The sequence below is a fragment of the Zophobas morio genome, unplaced genomic scaffold (genome assembly GCF_036711695.1).
Source record: "Zophobas morio isolate AGI-343-1 ecotype UQ-CSIRO unplaced genomic scaffold, CSIRO_AGI_Zmor_V1 ptg000004l, whole genome shotgun sequence".
Lineage (NCBI taxonomy): Eukaryota > Metazoa > Arthropoda > Insecta > Coleoptera > Tenebrionidae > Zophobas > Zophobas morio.
Window position 1 is genome coordinate 4,189,543 of NW_026972109.1, and position 20,290 is coordinate 4,209,832.

General features: G+C 35.0%; 3 protein-coding genes across 4 annotated transcripts; 1 reads left to right on the top strand and 2 right to left on the bottom strand.

Moving 5' to 3' along the window:
• Positions 1-344: 344 nt before the first annotated feature.
• LOC135138002 (uncharacterized) lies at positions 345-1,395 on the bottom strand. Its single transcript, XM_064067815.1, has 4 exons — positions 1,178-1,395; positions 864-1,128; positions 662-818; positions 345-614 (listed from the first exon to the last, which is right to left on the bottom strand). Exons 1-4 carry the CDS (start codon positions 1,302-1,304, stop codon positions 399-401), a joined length of 765 nt encoding a protein of 254 aa, XP_063923885.1. The 5' UTR covers positions 1,305-1,395; the 3' UTR covers positions 345-398.
• Positions 1,396-1,471: 76 nt separating this feature from the next.
• Positions 1,472-12,071, top strand: LOC135137961 (histone H2A deubiquitinase MYSM1-like). Of its 2 annotated transcripts, none has more exons than XM_064067746.1 (8): positions 1,472-1,689; positions 1,755-2,205; positions 2,252-2,626; positions 2,679-3,035; positions 3,084-3,240; positions 3,294-3,442; positions 11,092-11,244; positions 11,291-12,071. In XM_064067746.1, the coding sequence occupies exons 1-8, from the start codon at positions 1,613-1,615 to the stop codon at positions 11,993-11,995; spliced, it is 2,424 nt and encodes an 807-aa protein (XP_063923816.1). In that variant the 5' UTR covers positions 1,472-1,612; the 3' UTR covers positions 11,996-12,071. The 2 variants fall into 2 exon arrangements, with proteins under 2 accessions (XP_063923816.1, XP_063923826.1); XM_064067756.1 differs by having other exon boundaries at positions 1,755-2,157.
• LOC135137966 (cystathionine gamma-lyase-like) lies at positions 11,982-18,613 on the bottom strand. The gene is made up of 6 exons (XM_064067771.1): positions 18,414-18,613; positions 17,674-17,838; positions 12,959-13,237; positions 12,631-12,895; positions 12,247-12,577; positions 11,982-12,197 (listed from the first exon to the last, which is right to left on the bottom strand). Exons 2-6 carry the CDS (start codon positions 17,827-17,829, stop codon positions 12,056-12,058), a joined length of 1,173 nt encoding a protein of 390 aa, XP_063923841.1. The 5' UTR covers positions 17,830-17,838; positions 18,414-18,613; the 3' UTR covers positions 11,982-12,055.
• Between the last annotated feature and the right edge of the window lie 1,677 nt (positions 18,614-20,290).

A 20,290-nucleotide genomic window follows, 5' to 3' on the forward strand; every position in this document is an offset into this window, starting at 1 on the left:
CAATAAACAAGATAACATTTTTCAGTCATATTCGTGTCTACTGTCGCTAAAATTTGATAATATATGAAGATAGAAAATGTGCAAAGGTTTGAGAGTCACTGGTAACCTTGACATCTTAACCTCACTTACGCCCTTGAATTAACGTCGTCGCGATTTTTTGCCATTTTTTTTTTCCTGAAATAAAACGAGAATGTCCATAAAATCAATGCATTTACGTTCGCTTACTCCGATTTCGTCGACTGAGACAAAAATTAGACATTTTTAAACGAATTCAGTGGCTCTAAACATTTTTTCGACAGCAGTTGCAACGTTATCAATCAATGTCAAAATTACGCAAACAAAACTCAGAAAAAAATATTTAATGATTACATATACAGTACATTAAAAAATAAAAATATTTATTTCGACGACAGCTTTGCATTCATTTGTTCATATTCGACCTTCATTTGTGCCAGCTGTTCACTCGCCTCGTGTAAATTTGGTTTTAAACCATGATAACGACTCAATTCTTCAACTAATTCCTCCTTCTGTGTCCTTGCCATTATCAATAAATTAATCTCCTTTGATATATTGGGCAAACTGTAGTCATTATTTTTTAACCACGGGTACTTTTTCTAAAAAAAAACAAACTAGAAAACGCTAAAACCCAACAAATCTGCACCTCTAGTTTGGTTAATTCGTGTTCATATCTACTGATTTTCTTTTCAATGATTTTCAGTTCATCTTCTGGTCCTAGTGAGGTTATGGTCATGTTGACGTTAGAATTGTGTGGTGCCGCTGCCATTTCATTGACACTTATTTCCACTTGCTCTTGGTAACTAGAAATATCAGTTAGATATTATACACCCTGTTAAATTGGTCACCTTTTCAAGTGTTTCACTTTCTTCAACAACGCCTCATTTAATTCCATATACATCTTAATACAGATTTTTATTTTAACCGCGTAATTGTTGTGTTTTCTCAATTTATCAGCGTGTGATAGCGCTACAGAAGTAGGTGTCACTTCCTTCAAATCAAACTGCTGCTGCAGCTGATTTAGTTTCTCCGTGAGCTCCACACATTCCTCAAACATTTTTAGTTGTTCATCAATCAGACCCAGTTTTAGAAAAACCGACTCCATTTTCGCCGCTAAAAACAGACTTGAGGACTGCATTGATACGTTTACAACGAAACCTACTTTCCTCTTGGTAGTAACTGGTTTTCAGTTTAAGCTGATTGAGCAGTTCTTGGACGTCGCTGGACTCGGCCATGGTTAAGCACTCGTCCAAACTACAACTGAACGCTTTTTCTGGGTCTTTCTTCATTTCCAGGCGTTTTTCTACCAGTTTTTGCAAACGAGTGTTTTGATTACTCTTTTTCTTTTTGAAATATACAAACAGGGATGAAGTTGCAGAAACGTCAAACTGGAATCGCAGCCAACCGTTAACGATGAAAACCCTAAACGCGGCTACGTTTTTTAAATTAACTTTCTCTTATTATTATGGTTTCAGATTGTTAAAACGTGAAACGAATTTGTTGAAATTCGTTTAAACAAAAATAATTGCAGCAAAATTATTATTTAACTAGTCTTCCGTGCCTATCTTCACCATCATAACCCAAAATCAAAACAAAAATGGCGGAAGATGACGAGATTGATATTCTGGGAGATTTTAATTTAGATAGTTTTTTAACAAAAAACGACTCCGGAATGTGAGTTTACGCCTGATTTATCACGCATTTTGGTTAAATAACGTAAAAATTGTTGTTTTTTGTAGCTACGAAAACACGTCTCTGGTGTCCCAAAACTCGGAATTACTCAACTGCGAATACACCATTCACCCCCAGTGGCTCCTCGATAAACCCAGTGCGAACCCGGATTGCTGGTACGACAACGGTTCGGCTCTCGCCACCGAAAAACCGCCAAGCGATTTTGAGGTTAGTGATGCTGGTAATTTGGGACATGTTTCCACTGAAAACGCCATCACCGACGAGAGCGGGTGGACGGAAAAGGAGAAAAACCTCCTAGAACGGGGCATCGAAATTTTCGGCAAAAGCAACATACGGTTGGCGCAGTTCATCGGGTCTAGAACGCCAGCGGAAGTCAAGTATTACCTGAAGAACTTCTACATGGAAGCGCAGAATGCCTACACTAGTTTCAATAGCGGAATGGTCGAGGAAGTAAGCATTGTTAATAATTTAGTTTCGGATATTTTAGATGATACTCAGGTGAGTTTGAAAACTGGCCATAATGGTTCTCATTTTTCGGTCACAGATTCCCGCCAGTATCGAGGAAGTTATAGCTGCGGTGAGCACGGCGAAGCCGACTGTGCCTGTTAAACAGTCGCGGAAGAAAAGTGTGTCGTTTAATAGCACCGACGACGACGAACCATCAGACGTTTCTGTACACTCGATCGCGAAAATTGGCTTTGGTGATAGTCACAAGTACGAATACAAAAAGAAAATCAAAACTAAGTTGAAGAAGAACGTGAAGTTTAAAATTAAAACGAAATTAAAATTTCCCATGAGTCACGTTAAACAAAAAACGGTGAAAATTATGAATCAGGAGAACAAAAAAACTGAGATTGGGAGGGTGGAGATTACCACGGGGAAGGGGCTTGCGGTTCCGATTTGCGAGGGAGAAGAAATTGTAAGCTTGTTTGAGCTATAGATTGATTCATTGTTGTAATTTTTTTTTCAAGGTTAAAATCAGCAAAGATGCTTCTGATTCTGACATAGAAGTCGACATTGAAGACTCAGATGAGGACAAACCTGCTTTAAAATTTAGTATTTCCGTGTTTGCTGAGAGCAAAAACGAATGTCACAATGTTGAAGTTAAAAATGTAGAAATTCAAAATTGTACTAGTTCTAACAAATCACAAAAAACGTTTATAGATTTGTCAGTGTTAGGTGAGGTTATGGTTAAGGAGCTAACGGGGAGTGAGGTGCCAAGGTCAGAGGTCCACATTGACGAGAATTTTATAAGCGAGTTGGAGAAATTGGTGCATGGGGAGTTTTTTGAAGGCCGCCCCACTAAAACCCCTTTAAGATATCTTAAAGTAATGTTTATTTACACGAAATACGTTGTACTTATTGTTTTATTTTAGATCAGAAATCACATTATTAATTGTTGGTTATCAAGTAAACCCACTTATGTTACAAAAACGTCTATCCGTCAAGGTTTAAAAAATTGCGGAGATGTTAATTGTATAAGTCGCATCCATTGTTATTTGGAACAAACTGGTGTAATTAATTTTGGATGTGGTAAGTTTGAGTAACTACTGAAGTCTATTTTTATTTTTTCTGTTTGTTTATAGCTCAAACTAACTATATTCGTCCATTGGTTGATGTTTTCCAAGCGATAGCCCCAACCACACGTGAGAAAACTTTGAAGGAGTGTAAAACTCAGTTAAAATCGATGGGGGACTTGGGCTGTCGTCCTAGAATAAAGAGGAAATTTGCAAATGTACGTAACACATAACGTAAGCATAAGCGGACCGTCTCCGTCTGTCTGTCTGTCTGTCTGTCTGTCTGTATGTATCCGTTTTGATTAGGTTTTTTTTTTCCCTTGTATTGGTATAACGCTGACTGCTTTTCTTTTATACTGTGACTAGAATTATCCATGTTGATGACGTCATCACAATTTTAATTTTTTTATTGGTCAAATGTGAAGAATACGCACGTTTTTACATAATAATGATAAAATAAGAATGTTCATATTCAGAACATTTTGTGCGATTGTGGTTTAATTAATAATTTTAGTTCTGTTTTGAAAAGACAAACTCATTCAAATCAAACTAAATGCTACGTGACATTATTTCGATGTATAAACATAAATAAACACTTGAGCTTCAGATTTCTGTTACCTAGTGCTGAAGGACAAGGGGTGTTATTTATGCCTGTGGTTTTTACTTTACAGCGGCTATCATAAACGAAAATCGTAAAATCAGATTTTATCATTTTTTTTAAAGAGCTGGATTTGTCGGATTGGACCAATTTTTTATTGATTTTGTTAATCAAAATTTATCTGTATATATCCCCCAAAAAATTGATGGCGTCATTTCAAGATTTATCTTAGCTTATCTTAGCAAGTACTACCCTCTGAGAAAATAAATAACGGGTGGGCGGGACTAGTACTTGCTAACATAAGTCTTATTTTGACAAATGACATATACTCTGCGAAAATAGGGGGTGGGTGGGCGGGGCTAGTACTTAGTAAGATAAGACTGATTTTGGCAAATAATATATCCTCTGGGAAAATAGGGGGCGGGCGGGCGGGCCTAATATTTATTAAAATAAAACTGATTTTGCCCCTATTAATCTTGTAAATACTTGTGAAATTTAAAGGTGTTATCTACCCGAAATGTGGAAAATATAATGAGTTTTTACTTGTGATTTATCATTGCGTTCATATTTTTTAGATTTGCTTATAGAAACATTAATGTCTGAGTTGTTAAAAAATAAATATCCAATCAGATTTAGGAATTTAACTCGTTAGTATGGAAATATCCAATTTAACACCTTTTAAAATTAACAAGTTTTTACAAGTTTAAAATATGTAGTCTTATCTTAGCAAGTGCTAGCCCCACCCATCCGCCCTCTATTTTCTCAGAGGATATGGCGTCTGCCAAACTCAGTCTTATCTCAGCCAGTGCTATTGCTTGCTTTTAAAAGATTCTGTAGGAAAAAGTTAAACTTAACCCCGCCCACCCGCCCGTTTTCTCATTTTTTTCGGCAGAAATAAGAAATAAATCTTATAGTAAATAAGTAATGTAACAAAAAGATTACGATTACCGCTTTTTTTTAGCAACCTACGTTTTATTACTTCTTACTTTACAAAGAAACATATAATTCACTCTTGGGACTTGGATTTTTTCGGACTCTCTTGTATTCTTTTGGACTCTTTGTATATTCTGTCGTATTCATGCGGATTCTTTCATATTCTCTCAGACTCTTTAGAATTCTTTCGAATTCTCTCTCATCCTCTCGGAATTTAGTAGGATTCTTTCATATTCTCTTGTATTCTTCCGGATTCTCTTATATTCTTTGGGATTCGTTTAGGATTCTCTTCGTAATATTTTGGATTGTTTACGTAATTTTTCCCAAATTCTTAATATTAATCTGGATTTTTTCGGATTCTCTCGTATTCTTTAGGATTCTTTTTGTATTGTTTCGCATTCTGTCTAATTCTTTGGAATTCTTTCGTATAATTTTTATTTTTTTCAAATTCTTTCGAATTCTGTTGCATTCTCTGCTATTCCCCCTCGTATTATTTCCGTTTTTTTTTTATTCTTTCCGACTTTGACTGAATTTGGCCAGTTGCTTTTTTCGTTTTCTCTCCGATTCTTTTGTATTCTTCCGGATTCTGTCCGATTCTCTTATACTTTTTTGTATTCTCTCATATTTTTTCGGATTCTTTGCGTATTATCTAAGATTTTGTCAAATTCACTGCAATTGTTTTCAGATTCACTCGGATAGTTACAAATTATACCAGATTTTCTTGGGTTTTTTCAGAAATGTCTTTCATATTCTCTCACATTCTTTGGGTTCTCACGTATTCTTTGGGATTCTTTTCGTATTCTTCCGGATTCTCTCAGATTTAGGATTTTTTCTAATTGATTAAATCAGGAACCGCTCACTCCATTTTCCTAGAAAATTTTGGAAATATAATAGTTATTTTTCAATGGCCATTTTACACTAAATAAAATAAGTCAGTGAAATAGAAAGCAGATGGGCGTGGCTAAATTTAGCTTTTCTCTAGTTTTACGAGCAAGCAGTGCCCCGCCCACCCACCCCTTCTTCATTCCAGTAACTACTCTTAAAATGGTTCAGTCCTATCTTAGCACGTTTTAGCCCCGCCCACCCACCCTTTTTTTCTTAGAGGATATGTCATTTACCAAATCAATCTAATCTTAACAAGCACTAGTCCCGCCCACCTCTAAGAAAATTGAGGGGGGCGGGCTCGGATTCTTCCAAATGTTCTCGGATTCTTTTGTGTATTCGCGGATTCTTAAGGATTCTTCCGGATTCTTTCCGATCCTTTCAGAATTTGGTCGAATTGTCTCATTATCGTGTTTTCTTTGAGATTCTTTGCAGATTCTCTTCGCATTCTTTCGGAAACTCTTGGACTCTTTGTATATTCTTTCGGATTCTGCTGCACACTCTTTCTGTTTCTTTCGAATTCTCCCCGATCCTCTCGAAATTTGGTCGATTCTTTTGGAGTATTTTTTTTACATTCTTTCGAATTCTCCCGGATCAAGAATTTATTCGGACTCTGTCGTATTCGTTCGGATTCTTTGGATATTATTTAAGTGTCAAATTCTCTGCAATTGTTGTTGTATACTTGCTCGGATACTTCCAGAATCTGTCGGATTTTATCGGATTCTTTCAGATTCATCCGGATTCTGTCATATTCTCTCGGATTCTTTCGAATTCTCTCTTATCCTCTCTGAATTTAGTAGGATTACCTCATATTGTCTGTGTTCTCCTGGATTCTCTTATATTCTTTGAGATTCTTTTAGGATTCTCTTCATAACATTTCGGATTCTGTTGAATTCTTCCGAATTATTATCGTATTCTCTCTGATTCTTGTCAGATTTCCTTGGATTCTTTCGCAGTCCTCCAGATTCTTTCAATTTTTTTCGGATTCTTTTATATGCCTGCTAAATTCTTAAGATTATTCCGGATTGTCTCCTATCCTATACTAATTTCGGATTTTTTCGGATTCTCTCGTATTCTTTAGGATTCTTTTTGTATTATTCCTATAATTTCGAATTTTTTCAAATTCTTTCAGATTCTGTTGCATTCTCTACTATTCCCTCGTATTTCCGTTTTTCTTTTTTTGGATTCTTTCCGACCTTGACTGAATTTGACCAGTTTCTTTCGTTTTCTCTCGGATTCTTTTGTATTCTTCCGGATTCTCCCCGATTCTCTTATACTTTTTTTGTATTCTCTCATATTTTTTCGGATTCTTTGCATATTATTTAAGGTTCTGTCAAATTCACTGGAATTGTTTTCAGATTCACTCGGATAATTATAAATTCTACCAGATTTTCTTGGATTCTTTCAGAAATCTCTGAATTCTTTCATATTCTCTCATATTTTTTTGGTTCTCTTATGTTCCTTGGGATTTTTTTCATATTCTTCCGGATTCTCTCAGATTTAGGATTTTTTCTAATTGATTAAATCAGGAACCGCTCACTCCATTTTCCTAGAAAATTTTGGAAATATAATACTGTTATTTTTCAATGGCCATTTTACACTAAATAAAATAATTCAGTGAAATAGAAAGCAAGCGGGCGCGGCAAAATTTAGCTTTTCTCTAGTTTTACGAGCAAGCAGTTCCCCGCCCACCCACCTCTTTTTCATTCCAGTGACTACTCTTAAAATGGTTCAGTCCTATCTTAGCAAGTTTTAGCCCCGCCCACCCACCCTTTTTTTCTTAGAGGATATGTCATTTACCAAAATCAATCTAATCTTAACAAGCACTAGTCCCGCCCACCCGCCGTCTATTTTCTTTTTCTTCTTCAATCGTATCTTTGCAGATACTAGCTCCGCCCACCTCTAAGAAAATTGAGGGCGGGTGGGCTCAGATTCTTCCAAATGTTCTCGGATTCTTTTGTGTATTCGCGGATTCTTAAGGATTATTTTCGATCCTTTCAGAATTTGGTGGAATTGTCTCATATTATCGTGTTTTCTGTAACATTCTTCGCAGATTCTCTTCGTATTCTTTCGGAAATCTTGGGACTTGGATTTTTTTGGATTCTCTCGTATCCTTTTGGACTTTTCGTATATTCTTTCGGATTCTGCTGCACACTCTTTCCGTTTCTTTCGGATTCTCCCCGATCCTCTCGAAACTTGATCGATTCTTTTATATTTTCTTTCATTCTTTCGAATTCTCTCGGATCACGAATTTATTCGGACTCTGTCGTATTCGTTCGGATTCTTTGCATATTATTTAAGTGTCAAATTCTCTGCAATTGTTGTTGTATTCTTGCTCGGATACTTCCAGAATCTTTCGGATTTTATCGGATTCTTTCAGATTCATCCGGATTCTTTCATATTCTCTCGGATTCTTTCGAATTCTCTCTTATCCTCTCTGAATTTAGTAGGATTACCTCATATTGTCTGTATTCTCCTGGATTCTCTTATATTCTTTGAGATTCTTTTAGGATTCTCTTCGTAATCTTTCGGATTCTGTTGAATTCTTTCGAATTACGGATTCTGTTGAATTCTTCCGAATTATTATCGGATTCTCTCTGATTCTTTTCAGATTTCCTTGGATTATTTCGCATTCCTTCAGATTCTTTCAAATTCTTAAGATTATTCCGGATTGTCTCCTATCCTATACGAATTTCTATCTGATTGCGAGTTTTTTCGGATTCTCTCGTATTCTTTAGGATCCTTTGTGTATTGTTTCGCATTCTGTCTAATTCCTTCGAATTCTTTCGGATAACTTCGAATTTTTTCAAATTTTTTCGGATTCTGTTGCATTCTCTCGTATTCCCTCGTATTATTTCGTTTTTTTTGTTTTTTTTTTTTTGGATTCTTTCCGACCTTGATTGAATTTGACCAATTTCTTTCGTTTCCTCTCGGACTCCTTTGTATTCTTCCCGAATCTCCCCGATCCTCTCGGTCTCCTTTGTATTCTTCCCGAATCTCCCCGATCCTCTCGGAATTTGGCCGATTGTCTTATACTTTCTTATATTCTCTCATACTTTTTCGGATTCTTTGCGTATTATTTAAGATTCTGTCAAATTCTCTGCAATTGTTTTCAGATTCTCTCTAGTTCACTCGGATAGTTATAAATTCTACCAGATTTTCTTGGATTCTTTCAGAAATGTCCGGATTCTTTCATATTCTCTCATATTCTTTTGGTTCTCTTGTATTCTTTGGGATTTCCTTCGTAATCTTTCGGATTGTTTGCGTATTTTTTCGGATTCTGTTGAATTCTTCCGAATTTTTATCGGATTCTCTCAGATTCTTGTCAGATTTCGTTGGATTCTTTCACATTCATCCAGATTCTTCCAAATTCTGTTGAATTCTTTTATATGCCTCCCAAATTCTTAAGATTATTCCGGATTGTCTCCTATCCTATACGAATTTCTATCTGATTTCGGGTTTTTTTCCGATTCTCTCGTATTCTGTGGGATTTCTTGTGCATTGGTTCGCATTCTGTTTAATTCTTTCAGATAATTTCGAATTTTTTCAAATTCTTTCCGATTCTGTTGCATTCTCTCGTATTATTTCCGTTTTTTTTTTGGCTTCTTTCCGACCTTGATTGAATTTGGCTAATTTCTTTCGTTTCCTCTCGGACTCTTTTGTATTCTTCCCGATTCTCCCCGATCTTGTCGGAATTTGGCCGATTTTCTTATAGTTTTTTATATTCTCTCATATTTTTTCGAATTCTTTGCGCATTATTTAAGATTCTGTCAAATTCTCTGCAATTGTTTTCAGATTCTCTCTGGTTCACTCGAATAGTTATAAATTCTACCAGATTTTCCTGGATTCTTTCAGAAATGTCCGGATTCTTTCATATTCTCTCATATTCTTTTGGTTCGCTTGTATTCTTTGGAATTCCCTTCGTAATCTTTCGGATTGTTTGAGTATTTTTTCGGTTTCTGTTGAGTTCTTCCGAATTTTTATCGGATTCTCTCAGATTCTTGTCAGATTTCCTTGGATTCTTTCGCGTTCATCCAGATTTTTTCAAATTCTCTCGGATTCGTTTATATGCCTCCTAAATTCTTAAGATTATTCCGGATTGTCTCCTATCCTGTACGAATTTCTATCTGATTTCGGGTTTTTTCCGATTCTCTCGTATTCCTTAGTCGAATTTTTTCAAATTCTTTCCGATCCTGTTGCATTCTCTTGTATTATTTCCGTTTTTTTTGGCTTCTTTCCGACCTTGACTGAATTTGGCCAGTTTCTTTCGTTTCCTCTAGGATTCTTTTGTATTCTTCCGGATTCTCCCCGATACTCTCGGAATTTGGCCGATTCTCTTATACTTTCTTATATTCTCTCATATTTTTTCGGATTCTTTGCGTATTAGTTAAGATTCTGTCAAATTCTCTGCAATTGTTTTCAGATTCTCTCTAGTTCACTCGGATGGTTATAAATTCTACCTGATTTTCTTGGATTCTTTCATATTCTCTTGATTCTTTTGTATTATTTGGGATTCTCTTCGGATTTAGAATTTTTTCTAATTGCTTAAATCAGGAACCGCTCACTCCATTTCTCCAGAAATTTTTTCGAATACAATACTGGTATTTTTCAATGGCCATTTTACACTAAATAAAATAAGTCTAAATTTACCTTTTTTCTAGTTTTACTCACCCCTTCTTCATTCCAGTGACTACTCTTAATATTGTTCAGTCCTATCTTAGCAAGTTTATCCCCGCCCACCCACCCTTTTTTTTCTTGGAGGATATGTCATTTACCAAGATCAATTTTACCTTAGCAGATACTAGCCCCGCCCCCACACGCTCTTCTCATTCTAACGATTTTATCTTTCTTCAATTGTGATCCACCTTTCATTTCTATAACATGTATTTCTTATTTCTGAAGAAAAAAATGAGGAAAGGGTGGGTGGGCGGGGCTAACTTTTTCTTTTTTATAGAGAAACTTTTATAAGCAAACAATAGCCCCGCCCACCCATTCCCTCTTCATTCTTGTTATTACTCTCAGTCATTTACCAAAATCAATCTTATTTTAACAAATACTGACTATGCCCACCTGCCCTCCACTTCCTTAGGGGGTATGTAATTTGCCACAATCAGTCTTATCTTAGCAAGAACTACACTGCACCAATCCAAGTTCATATACGTGTCCTTGCAAACATGTTAATGACGTTATCATAAAATTGTGTAAAGTAAAAACTCAACTCGAAAATGCTGGATATGTTTCAGAGAAGCAGTATTTGTTCGACTATACTTCAGAAACGAGGGAAGTTCTATCGAAATAACTTTCGACCATTTTTTTTTTTAATTTGTTTCTTCTTCCAAATGTGTCTACAATTCCCTACATATAACGTTGTAATTGATACGCATAATTTTGGCGTGACGTCACACGTTTTGGAGGGGACCAATAGACAATCAGTTTTCAATTTGACTTATGTAGGATGGTGAGGGTGGATGTACTTTAACCCACGACGAAAAAGGAGACGTTATCAACACAACCATCGTCAGCGAGGAACCCCCGAAACCGAAAATATACGTAAAGAAGCCCTCAATTCGACTAATCTATTGTAGACCTTTCCCTGAAGGCAACCCTGTAAGTCAAAAACGTACCTTCAACTCAAACTAACACCTTTTTGTAGCAAAAATACAAAGTCAAGATGCATCTAACGACCCTCCTCCTCATGGATTTCCACGCCCACACATCACTAACTGAAGTCATGGGTTTGGTCGCTGGTTCGTGGAACCCCAACAAAAACGTCCTTACCATCTCCCACTACGAACCATGCAGGAACATCGCTTCGTCGGCTACTCACTGCGACATGTGCCCGATTTCGCAGTCAAAAGCCGCGGATTCCATCCACAAGCGCGGTTTGGACGTTCTGGGGTGGTTCCACTCGCACCCGACCTTCGCCCCTGAACCATCGCAGCAAGATTTGGACACCCAACAAGACTTCCAGCTGTGGATCGGGGATAGAAGGCCGTGTTTGGGGGTTATTTTGTCGCCTTTTAGTTTACATGGAGCCTTAATAGCGTCGCCTTTCCGCTGTATGGTGGTCGACAAAAAAGAGAATTTCGAAGACCAGTTCGTGCCTTATAAGTTTCAAGTCGAAGTCGTTTCCGACGAAAGTGATATAGAACGGTTTTTTACAGATGTGCGACGGATTTTTTGTGGGATGAAAGAGAGTGGAGTTGATTTTGGGAAACCGTACTTCCAGGATACTTCCATCACGTACTTAGAGAAGTACATTACGAGCGTAAGAATGCATTTAGCGAAATGCGGTACTCTGAATAAAATGACGTGTGATTATATTATCGAAAATATTTCGAATATATGTTCGGCATAGTGTATATATTTTGTGGTATTAGTCACAATGTATTTTGCAGATTTGTATTTATAATAAAAGTTAGACTTTTTCCAGAGCTTGTTGCAAATCGCTGATCAAGTCTTCGGCGTCTTCCAACCCGACGGACAGTCGGATCATGTTGTCGGTGATGTTCAGAACTTTCCGCTGATCTTCGGGAACGGAAGCGTGCGTCATTACCGACCTGAAATCAGCTGCGTTAAAACGAGAAAGCAAAATTTCGAAGAACGTACGGTAATTCCGCCAGACTTTCGTAACCCCCGAGGCTTTCAGCCAGAGTGAATACTTTCAAAGAACTCAGAAACCGTTGAGAATGTTCAAGGGATGCATTCTTAAGGTAAAATGTTAGCATCCCGCTACATCCAGAAGTCAGTTTTTTGTATAACTCGTGTTGGGGGTGAGATGGACGTCCCGGATGCAAAACTTTCTCGACTTTCGGGTGTGTTTCTAAAAATTTTGCCACTTCTAGGGAGTTCTTCATGTGCTGTTTCATCCTCAAAGCTAAAGTTTTGATGCTTCTTGTTACTTGGTAACAGTCGAATGGGGCCGGCACGATACCCATTGCTGGAATAATGTTACTACAATCAAAGAAAAGGTTCTTTCAAATAAATGCTTACAGTTTTGGAGAAATTTAAGCTGGTCATAGAGATCTTTGTTATTTGTGAGAACGACACCCATAATGACGTCACTATGGCCGTTGATATATTTTGTAATGGAGTGTACTACGAGATCGGCTCCGAAGTCAATAGGACGTTGGAAATACGGCGTTACGAAAGTGCTGTCAACAGCCAGCAACACTTTGTGTTTGCGGGCGATGGCTGCAATTGCAGGAATGTCGATTACTTTGAGAGTCGGATTTGTCAGGCTTTCAATCCAAATTAGCTGAAAATAGTTGAATTAAAAAAAATCTAAATGAAACAACCAAACGAAATTAAGTAGACCTACTTTGGTGTTTTCTTTTATGGCACTTTCGATCTTAGTTTCGTGAACAAACGAAATTTCTAGACCGAGTTTCGTGCAAACTTTGTTGAAGAGGCGATTTGTGCCCCCATAAACGTCGTCCCCGCATATAATGTGATCCCCGGCTTTGAAAAGACTGGCGATTCCCATGGTAGCGCCCAAGCCGGAAGCCCAGCACAATCCATATTTTGCGTTGTCCAGAGTGGCTAAGCAGTTTTCTAAAACGTTGCGGTTGGGGTTTCCAGAACGTCCATATTCAAATTGCTAAAGACGGGTGGTAAAATTGAATTAAAATGTATTTTTATAGAACATAGATATTTAATCTGCGTGAATGAAGGTCCCTAGTTTTAAAAATGTCGAGATTAAATTAAATTTAATGACATATTGAATGGTATATATAAACATGCTGCCTGAGCTTTCATATTAAAAAAAAAAGGTAATTCAGGCTCCCCCAGATTTTTTAAAATGGATTTCAACAAATCACCAGGGGCTCCTAAGATCTTTTCAAATTGTTTAAAAAACCAAATACTCATCGTAATTAAAAAAATTGGTCTAAAGAGTTTAGACAGTACTTCCCTCGCTGTCGGAAACTTGACGACTGCATGCCTATTGTGTTTTTTTCTCATTACATTTTTGTAGTGGGAATTTAAAAAAAATTGCGATGACGTCATCAACATTTTTGCAAGATACGTATATCAGTTGGGATAGATGTAGTGTAATACTGAGAATAAAATTATTGTATTCCCAAATTTTCGGGAAAATGAATTGGGTCGTTTTGAATATTGATTTGTTATAATCAATAAAATAACGAAACAATTTACTCACGTATACTGTAAACAAAACGGCCATCGGTTTTATTGCTTCGACTTCTGCTTATTATATAAAACATTGGGTTTTATATTAATTTTTGACGGTGAAATTCACAATTGGTTGATTATAAACATGTCTATTCCACATTCGCGGAACCTAGTCAGCGCATAAAACAGATGCACGTCTGTAATGTTAAAGTAAATGTAAATAAGCGTGCTACCCTTATGTTTCAACCGAGTTTTTACTGTACAAAATTTTGTGTCTAGCAAAATGGGTTGGTCCAATGTAATACTAATAATAAGTGTTGCCTTAATTTAATCAATAAAATAAATTGACTTCATTAATTTTTTTGAGCCACCTCTTAAGCAAATCTAAAAATTATGAATGGAATGATAAATTACAAGTACAAACTCATCATATTTTTTGGATTTTAGATAGGATTTATTCAGCAAAAGTTAGGGGTGACGTCATAAAAATTTTTAGGGGAGATGAACAAATACATTTTGAACAAAAGTTTACCATGCTTATGATAACTTTAAAATATCTCCAAGATTTCAAAGCATTCGGTTTTGTAATTACTGATTAAATCGATAAAATAAATTCACGCATTCATTAATTTTTTTGAGTCACCCTGTATATGCAAATCGAAAAAATTTGAATGGAATGATAAATCACAAGAAGACACTCACCATATTTTGTACATTTTAGATAGGATTTATTCAGCAAAATTTTGTGGTGACGTCATAAATTTTTTAGGGGGGACGACCAAATACATTTTGATCAAAAATTTACCATGCTTATGATAATTTTAAAACATCTTCAAGATTGCAGAGCATTCGGTTCTATAATTCTTGATTAAATCAATAAAATAAATTGACGCATTCATTAATTTTTTTGAGTCACCCTGTATATGCAACTCCAAAAAATATGAATGGAATGATAAATCACAAGTACAGACTCATCATATTTTTAACATTTTAGATGGGATTTATTCACCAAATTTTAGGGTGACGTCATCAATGTTTTTAGGGGGGATGAGCAAATAAATTTTGATAAAAAATTTACCATGCTTATGATAACTTTAAAACATCTCCAAGATTTCACAGCATTCGGTTCTGTAATTCCTGATTAAATAATAATAAAAATAAATAAAATAAATTGACGCATTCATTAATTTTTTTGAGTCACCTTGTATATGCAAATCCAAAAAATATGATTGGAATGATAAATCACAAGTACAGACTCATTATATTTTGTACATTTTAGATAGGATTTATTCAGCAAAATTTTGGAGTAACGTCATCAATTTTTTAGGGGGAAGAGTAAATACATTTTGATAAAAAATTTACCATGCTTATGATAATTTTAAAACATCTCCAAGATTGCAAAGCATTCGGTTTTGTAGTTCCTGAGTAAATCAGTAAAATAAATTTTGCGCATTTATTAATTTTTTTGAGTTAACCTGTATATCAAATCCAAAAAATATGAATGGAGTGATATATCACAAGTACGGACGCATCATATTTTGTACATTTTAGATAGGATTTATTCGGCCAACTTTTGAGCTGACGTCATCAAGTTTTTGGAGGGGATAACCAAATATATTTTGACTAAAGATTTATGATGCTCTTTAGAGCCTTAAAACATCTGCAACATTTCAAAACATTCGGGTTAGCAGTTTTAAAATTAAATTGGAAAATGTTGTTTTATAATTTTGATTAATTCGTCTGTCTGTCTGTCTGCCGTCCCGGATTTTTATTAGACAGATAATCTCCGAAAGTACTCGACCGATTGTTGTGAAATTTTGTACTTATATTAAGAATATCATGTAGATGGTAAAACGCTAACCAAAATTTGTCTAATCATCCCCACCACTAATGCGATGACGTCACTTCAAAATTGTACATAGTAAATAGGTTTTCAATTGTATAAAATAACATAGTCCTACACATGTAGTTTACAACTCTGAATCGACTTTTCACCCGAAACGTCCAGATTTTTGGAAAAAAAATCAAAATTATAAAACAACATTTTGAAATTTAATTTTTAATCTGCTAACCAGAATGCTTTGAAATGTTGCAGATGTTTTAAGGCTATAAAGAGCATCATAAATCTTTAGTCAAAAAATATTTGCTTATCCCCTCCAAAAACTTGATGACGTCAGCTCAAAAGTTTGTGGAATAAATCATATCTAAAATGTACAAAATATGATGAGTCTGTACTTGTGATTTATCATTCCATTCAAATTTTTTCGATTTGCATATACAGGGTGACTCAAAAAAATTAATGAATGCGTAAATTTATTTTATTGATTTATTCAGGAACTACAAAACCGAATGCTTTGAAATCTTGCAGATGTTTTAAGGTTATAAAGAGCATAATAAATTTTTAGTCAAAATATATTTGGTTATCTTCTACAAAAAACTGATGACGTCAGCTCAAAAGTTTGCCGAATAAATCGTATCTAAAATGTACAAAATATGATGAGTCTGTACTTGTGATTTATCATTCCATTCATATTTTTGGATTTGCATATGCAGGGTGACTCAAAAAAATTAATGAAGGCGTGAATTTATTTTATCAATTTAATCAGGAATTACAAAACCGAATGCTTTGAAATCTTGGGAATATTTTAAAGTTATTATAAGCATGGTAAACTTTTGTTCAAAATGTATTTGTTCATCCCTCCTAAAAAAATTGATGACGTCACCCTTAAATTTTGCTGAATAAATCCTATCTAAAATGCAAAAAATATGATGAGTTTGTACTTGTGATTTATCATTCCATTCATATTTTTTAGATTTTCTTAAGAGGTGGTTCAAAAAAATTAATGAAGTCAATTTATTTTATTGATTAAATTAAAGGCAACACTTATTATTAGTATTACACCCCAACCAACCCAATTTGGTAGACACAAAATTTGTTAAAGGAAAAACTCGGTTGAAACATAAGGGTAGCACGCTTATTTACATCGACTTTAACATTACAGACCTGCATTTGTTTTATGCGCTCACTTGGTTCCGCGAATGAGAAATAGACATGTTTATAATCAACCAATTGTGAATTTCACCGTCAAGAATTAAAATAAAACCCAATGTTTTATATAATAAGCGGAAGTCGAAGCAATAAAACCGATGGTCGTTTTGTTTACAGTTTCTCTGTTTGACTCTCACGTATGCTGTTACGCCTGTCATCTTAAATTAAGAATGTTTATACATACACGATTTTCAGTTGCCTCTGATACGTATACGTGAGTAAATTGTTTCGTTATTTTATTGATTATTACAAATCAATATTCAAAACGACCCAATTCATTTTCCCGAAAATTTGAGAATATAATAATTTTATTCTTAGTATTACACTACATCTATCCTAACTGATATACGTGTCCTTGCAAAAATGTTGATGACGTCATCGCAATTTTTTTTTAAATTCCCACTACAAAAATGTAATGAGAAAAAAAAACAATAGACATGCAGTCGTCAAGTTTCCGACAGCGAGGGAAGTACTGTCTAAACTCTTTAGACCAATTTTTAATGTTAAAATATGGTTACAGTTAACAGGTGTACTATATTTCTGTATACTAGTCAACTTGTCATTAAATTTATTTTTTATCATTCACCGATACTGCGATACTTTGCACATAAATCTAAAACAATCAATACTTGAACTATAGACGTTTATCTAGGAAGATAAGATAAGTTTACCTGAATCAATATGTTCATATTTTAAATTTATTAGTCAATTTTTTGAAGTTTTGTATTATTTATAAAAGTCAAGCAAATGAAAAAATTATTAACAACACCGTTTAACCTTAAATGAGAAAACGAACGATTGCAACATCATCTCATCAACTGAAAAATATTCATGTCCCACCTTCCCCTACATACCTTATAATGCGCGGGGCCGTATTGCTTGAACGTCGTGGAGGCCACCATGGGCGTTACCACCGCCATCGAACTCCATTGTTCTGGGTCTTGAAAGGCATGAATTGCAGCTGTTGCAAACCCTTTGGGTTCGGGAAGATAACCGTTCTCACCAGACATTTCTGTAAACTGTTAATATTTTCATCAATAAATTTGTGTTTATGGTATAATTTAGATTACAACAGATAAAGCATTTATTACATCATTGTAATGACAATGCGTTTATTAAGTAAATATGTACGCAAAGAAACAAATTATCGTGTTTTTAAAAGAACACTGAGCCACTTTGAAGTCGGGTTAAAAATAAACCGCGAAATTCCGGTCTGTTGCCGGCCGGCAATAAGAAATTCTGTAAAACGAAGGTCTCGGAGTCAAGGATGCTGGAAATTGATTTAAGTAATATATCAAGATTGTTAAGTAAGCGTCTCTGATTATCCAATTGTATTTTAAAATGCAACGTAAACAATTTTATGGTAGAGGAATCGGACGCGGGTTATTTTTAAACTTAAACGTTAGGTATTGATTGTGCCGTAGAAATAGAAATGGAAGTTTACGTTCTGGAAACGAAACCACGTGTATTCGTAATCGTTATTAAAAAGTATACCACGCGATTAATTGTTAATTATTATTGCATGTGTTGCTAAATAGCATGGAGGAAATATTACATAATCTTTTAGTTTTCTTATCAAAATTTGGTAACTTACTTCAGTGTGATGAAATTTACAACGAAAAGGAACACACGTCAGTTAATCTGGACGTGGAGTTCTGTATTTGCGCTTAATTGTAGTACCGTAGGTCACTCACGAAGATTTCGATTGTACTACAAATCACGTAAAATAAAAATCTGATGATACTGGTCAACAGTGAAGTGCAAGGATAAGAGCCCTTGTAAATAAAAGGAAAGATTTATTATCGTTTAATGAGTGGACATTGGTGCAGTGGGTAATTAGGGGAGCTTAGGCCAAATTCTGACAGTTGTTGCCTACATTGTTGAATTACCTGTATATATCAGTTGTTCAGCCGATTTTATCAAAAATTTAGCTTTTTTTTTCATTCGTAAATAATAATTATGTAGAAAAATGTAAGTCAGTGTCTAACAAAATTTAGATCGGTGTTTGACCATATATTGGAACTTGTTCCAGTGTCCCCTACTAGTCTACGTTTGACCTTTTTAGTGTCGTGGTGTATTTCCCCGTATTATATACTAAAAAAACATTTCTGAGAACTTACTTCCAATCAAATATCTTGTTTTTTTGTACACGTTGGGCATACAAGGAATTTTGTTACATCTCTTTACCTTACTCTATTCTACGCAGTGCGCCAATAAATATACAAATTATAAAACTTTTCGAAACTTGAAGGTAAAGGAAAAAAATCTCAAACAAAACGTGTTCCCGCGCACTTTCAAATTTGACAACGTGCTTTTGACATGGACGTGCGTCATGCGCACTCTAATAACAAGCGTTTTTGCCGAAATTGTTTTAACAAAATCGTCATACAACACCCCATGATCACGTTCCTGCCCTTCAAATACTGTGAAAATGCCTCCTTGTACCACAAAAATGTTCGCACCCTATTAATTACGCCAAATATAGGCAACCAAACATACACCAGATTCAATGTAGTAAATAGTTATTTTTTCGCGGTTAAAACTAGTAAAGGTGCTTCTGATTCTAATGTACAATTGTAGAAGTAGATATTGAAGATTCAAAGGGCAAAAGTGATTTAAAATTTAGTAACTCCATGTTTGCTAAGAGTAAAAACAAATGTTACAATCTTGAAGTTAAAAATGTAGAAATTGAAAATTGTAGTACATAGTTCTATCTAACAAATCACAAAAATGTTTATAGATTTGTCAGTGTTAGGTCAGGTTATAGTTAAGGAGCTAACAGGGATTGAGGAACCAATGAGCTTGTACTTATTGTTTTACTACCTCCTGAGCATAAGCGCAGCAAGTATTATAGTAGAGTACGAAGAAATATGTCCGTCTGTCTGTCTGTCCGTCTATCCGTCTGTCTACCGTCCCGGTTTTTTATTAGACAGATAATCTCCGAAAGTACTGAGCCGATTGTTGTCGAATTTGATGGTAAAACGCTAACCAAAATTTGCCTAATCATCCCCACCGATAATGTGATGACGTCATTCAAAATTGTCCATGGTAAATGAGTTTTAAATTGTATAAAATAACATAGTCGTACACATGTAGTTTATGATTCCGCATTAAGTTTCTACCCGAAAAGTCCAGATATTTGGAAAAAAAAATTAATATAAAAAAAATTGCAATTTAATTTTGAATCTGCAAAATCAAATGCTTTGAAATCATGGAGATATTTTAAAGGTATATAATATTATAAGTGTATTGGTTTAAATGTGATTAAGTAATTTCCTTGTTTTTTTGGTTTGTTATATTTGTATTTTTGAATATTTAAAATTTGTGAAACTGTGTGATGGAAAGTAATCCACTATAGACAAAAGTTATCATAAGCATGGTAAATTTTTTATCAAATTCTATTTGCTCATCCTCCCTAAAATGTTGATGAGGTCAACTCAAAATATTGCCGAATAAATCCTAAAATGTGCA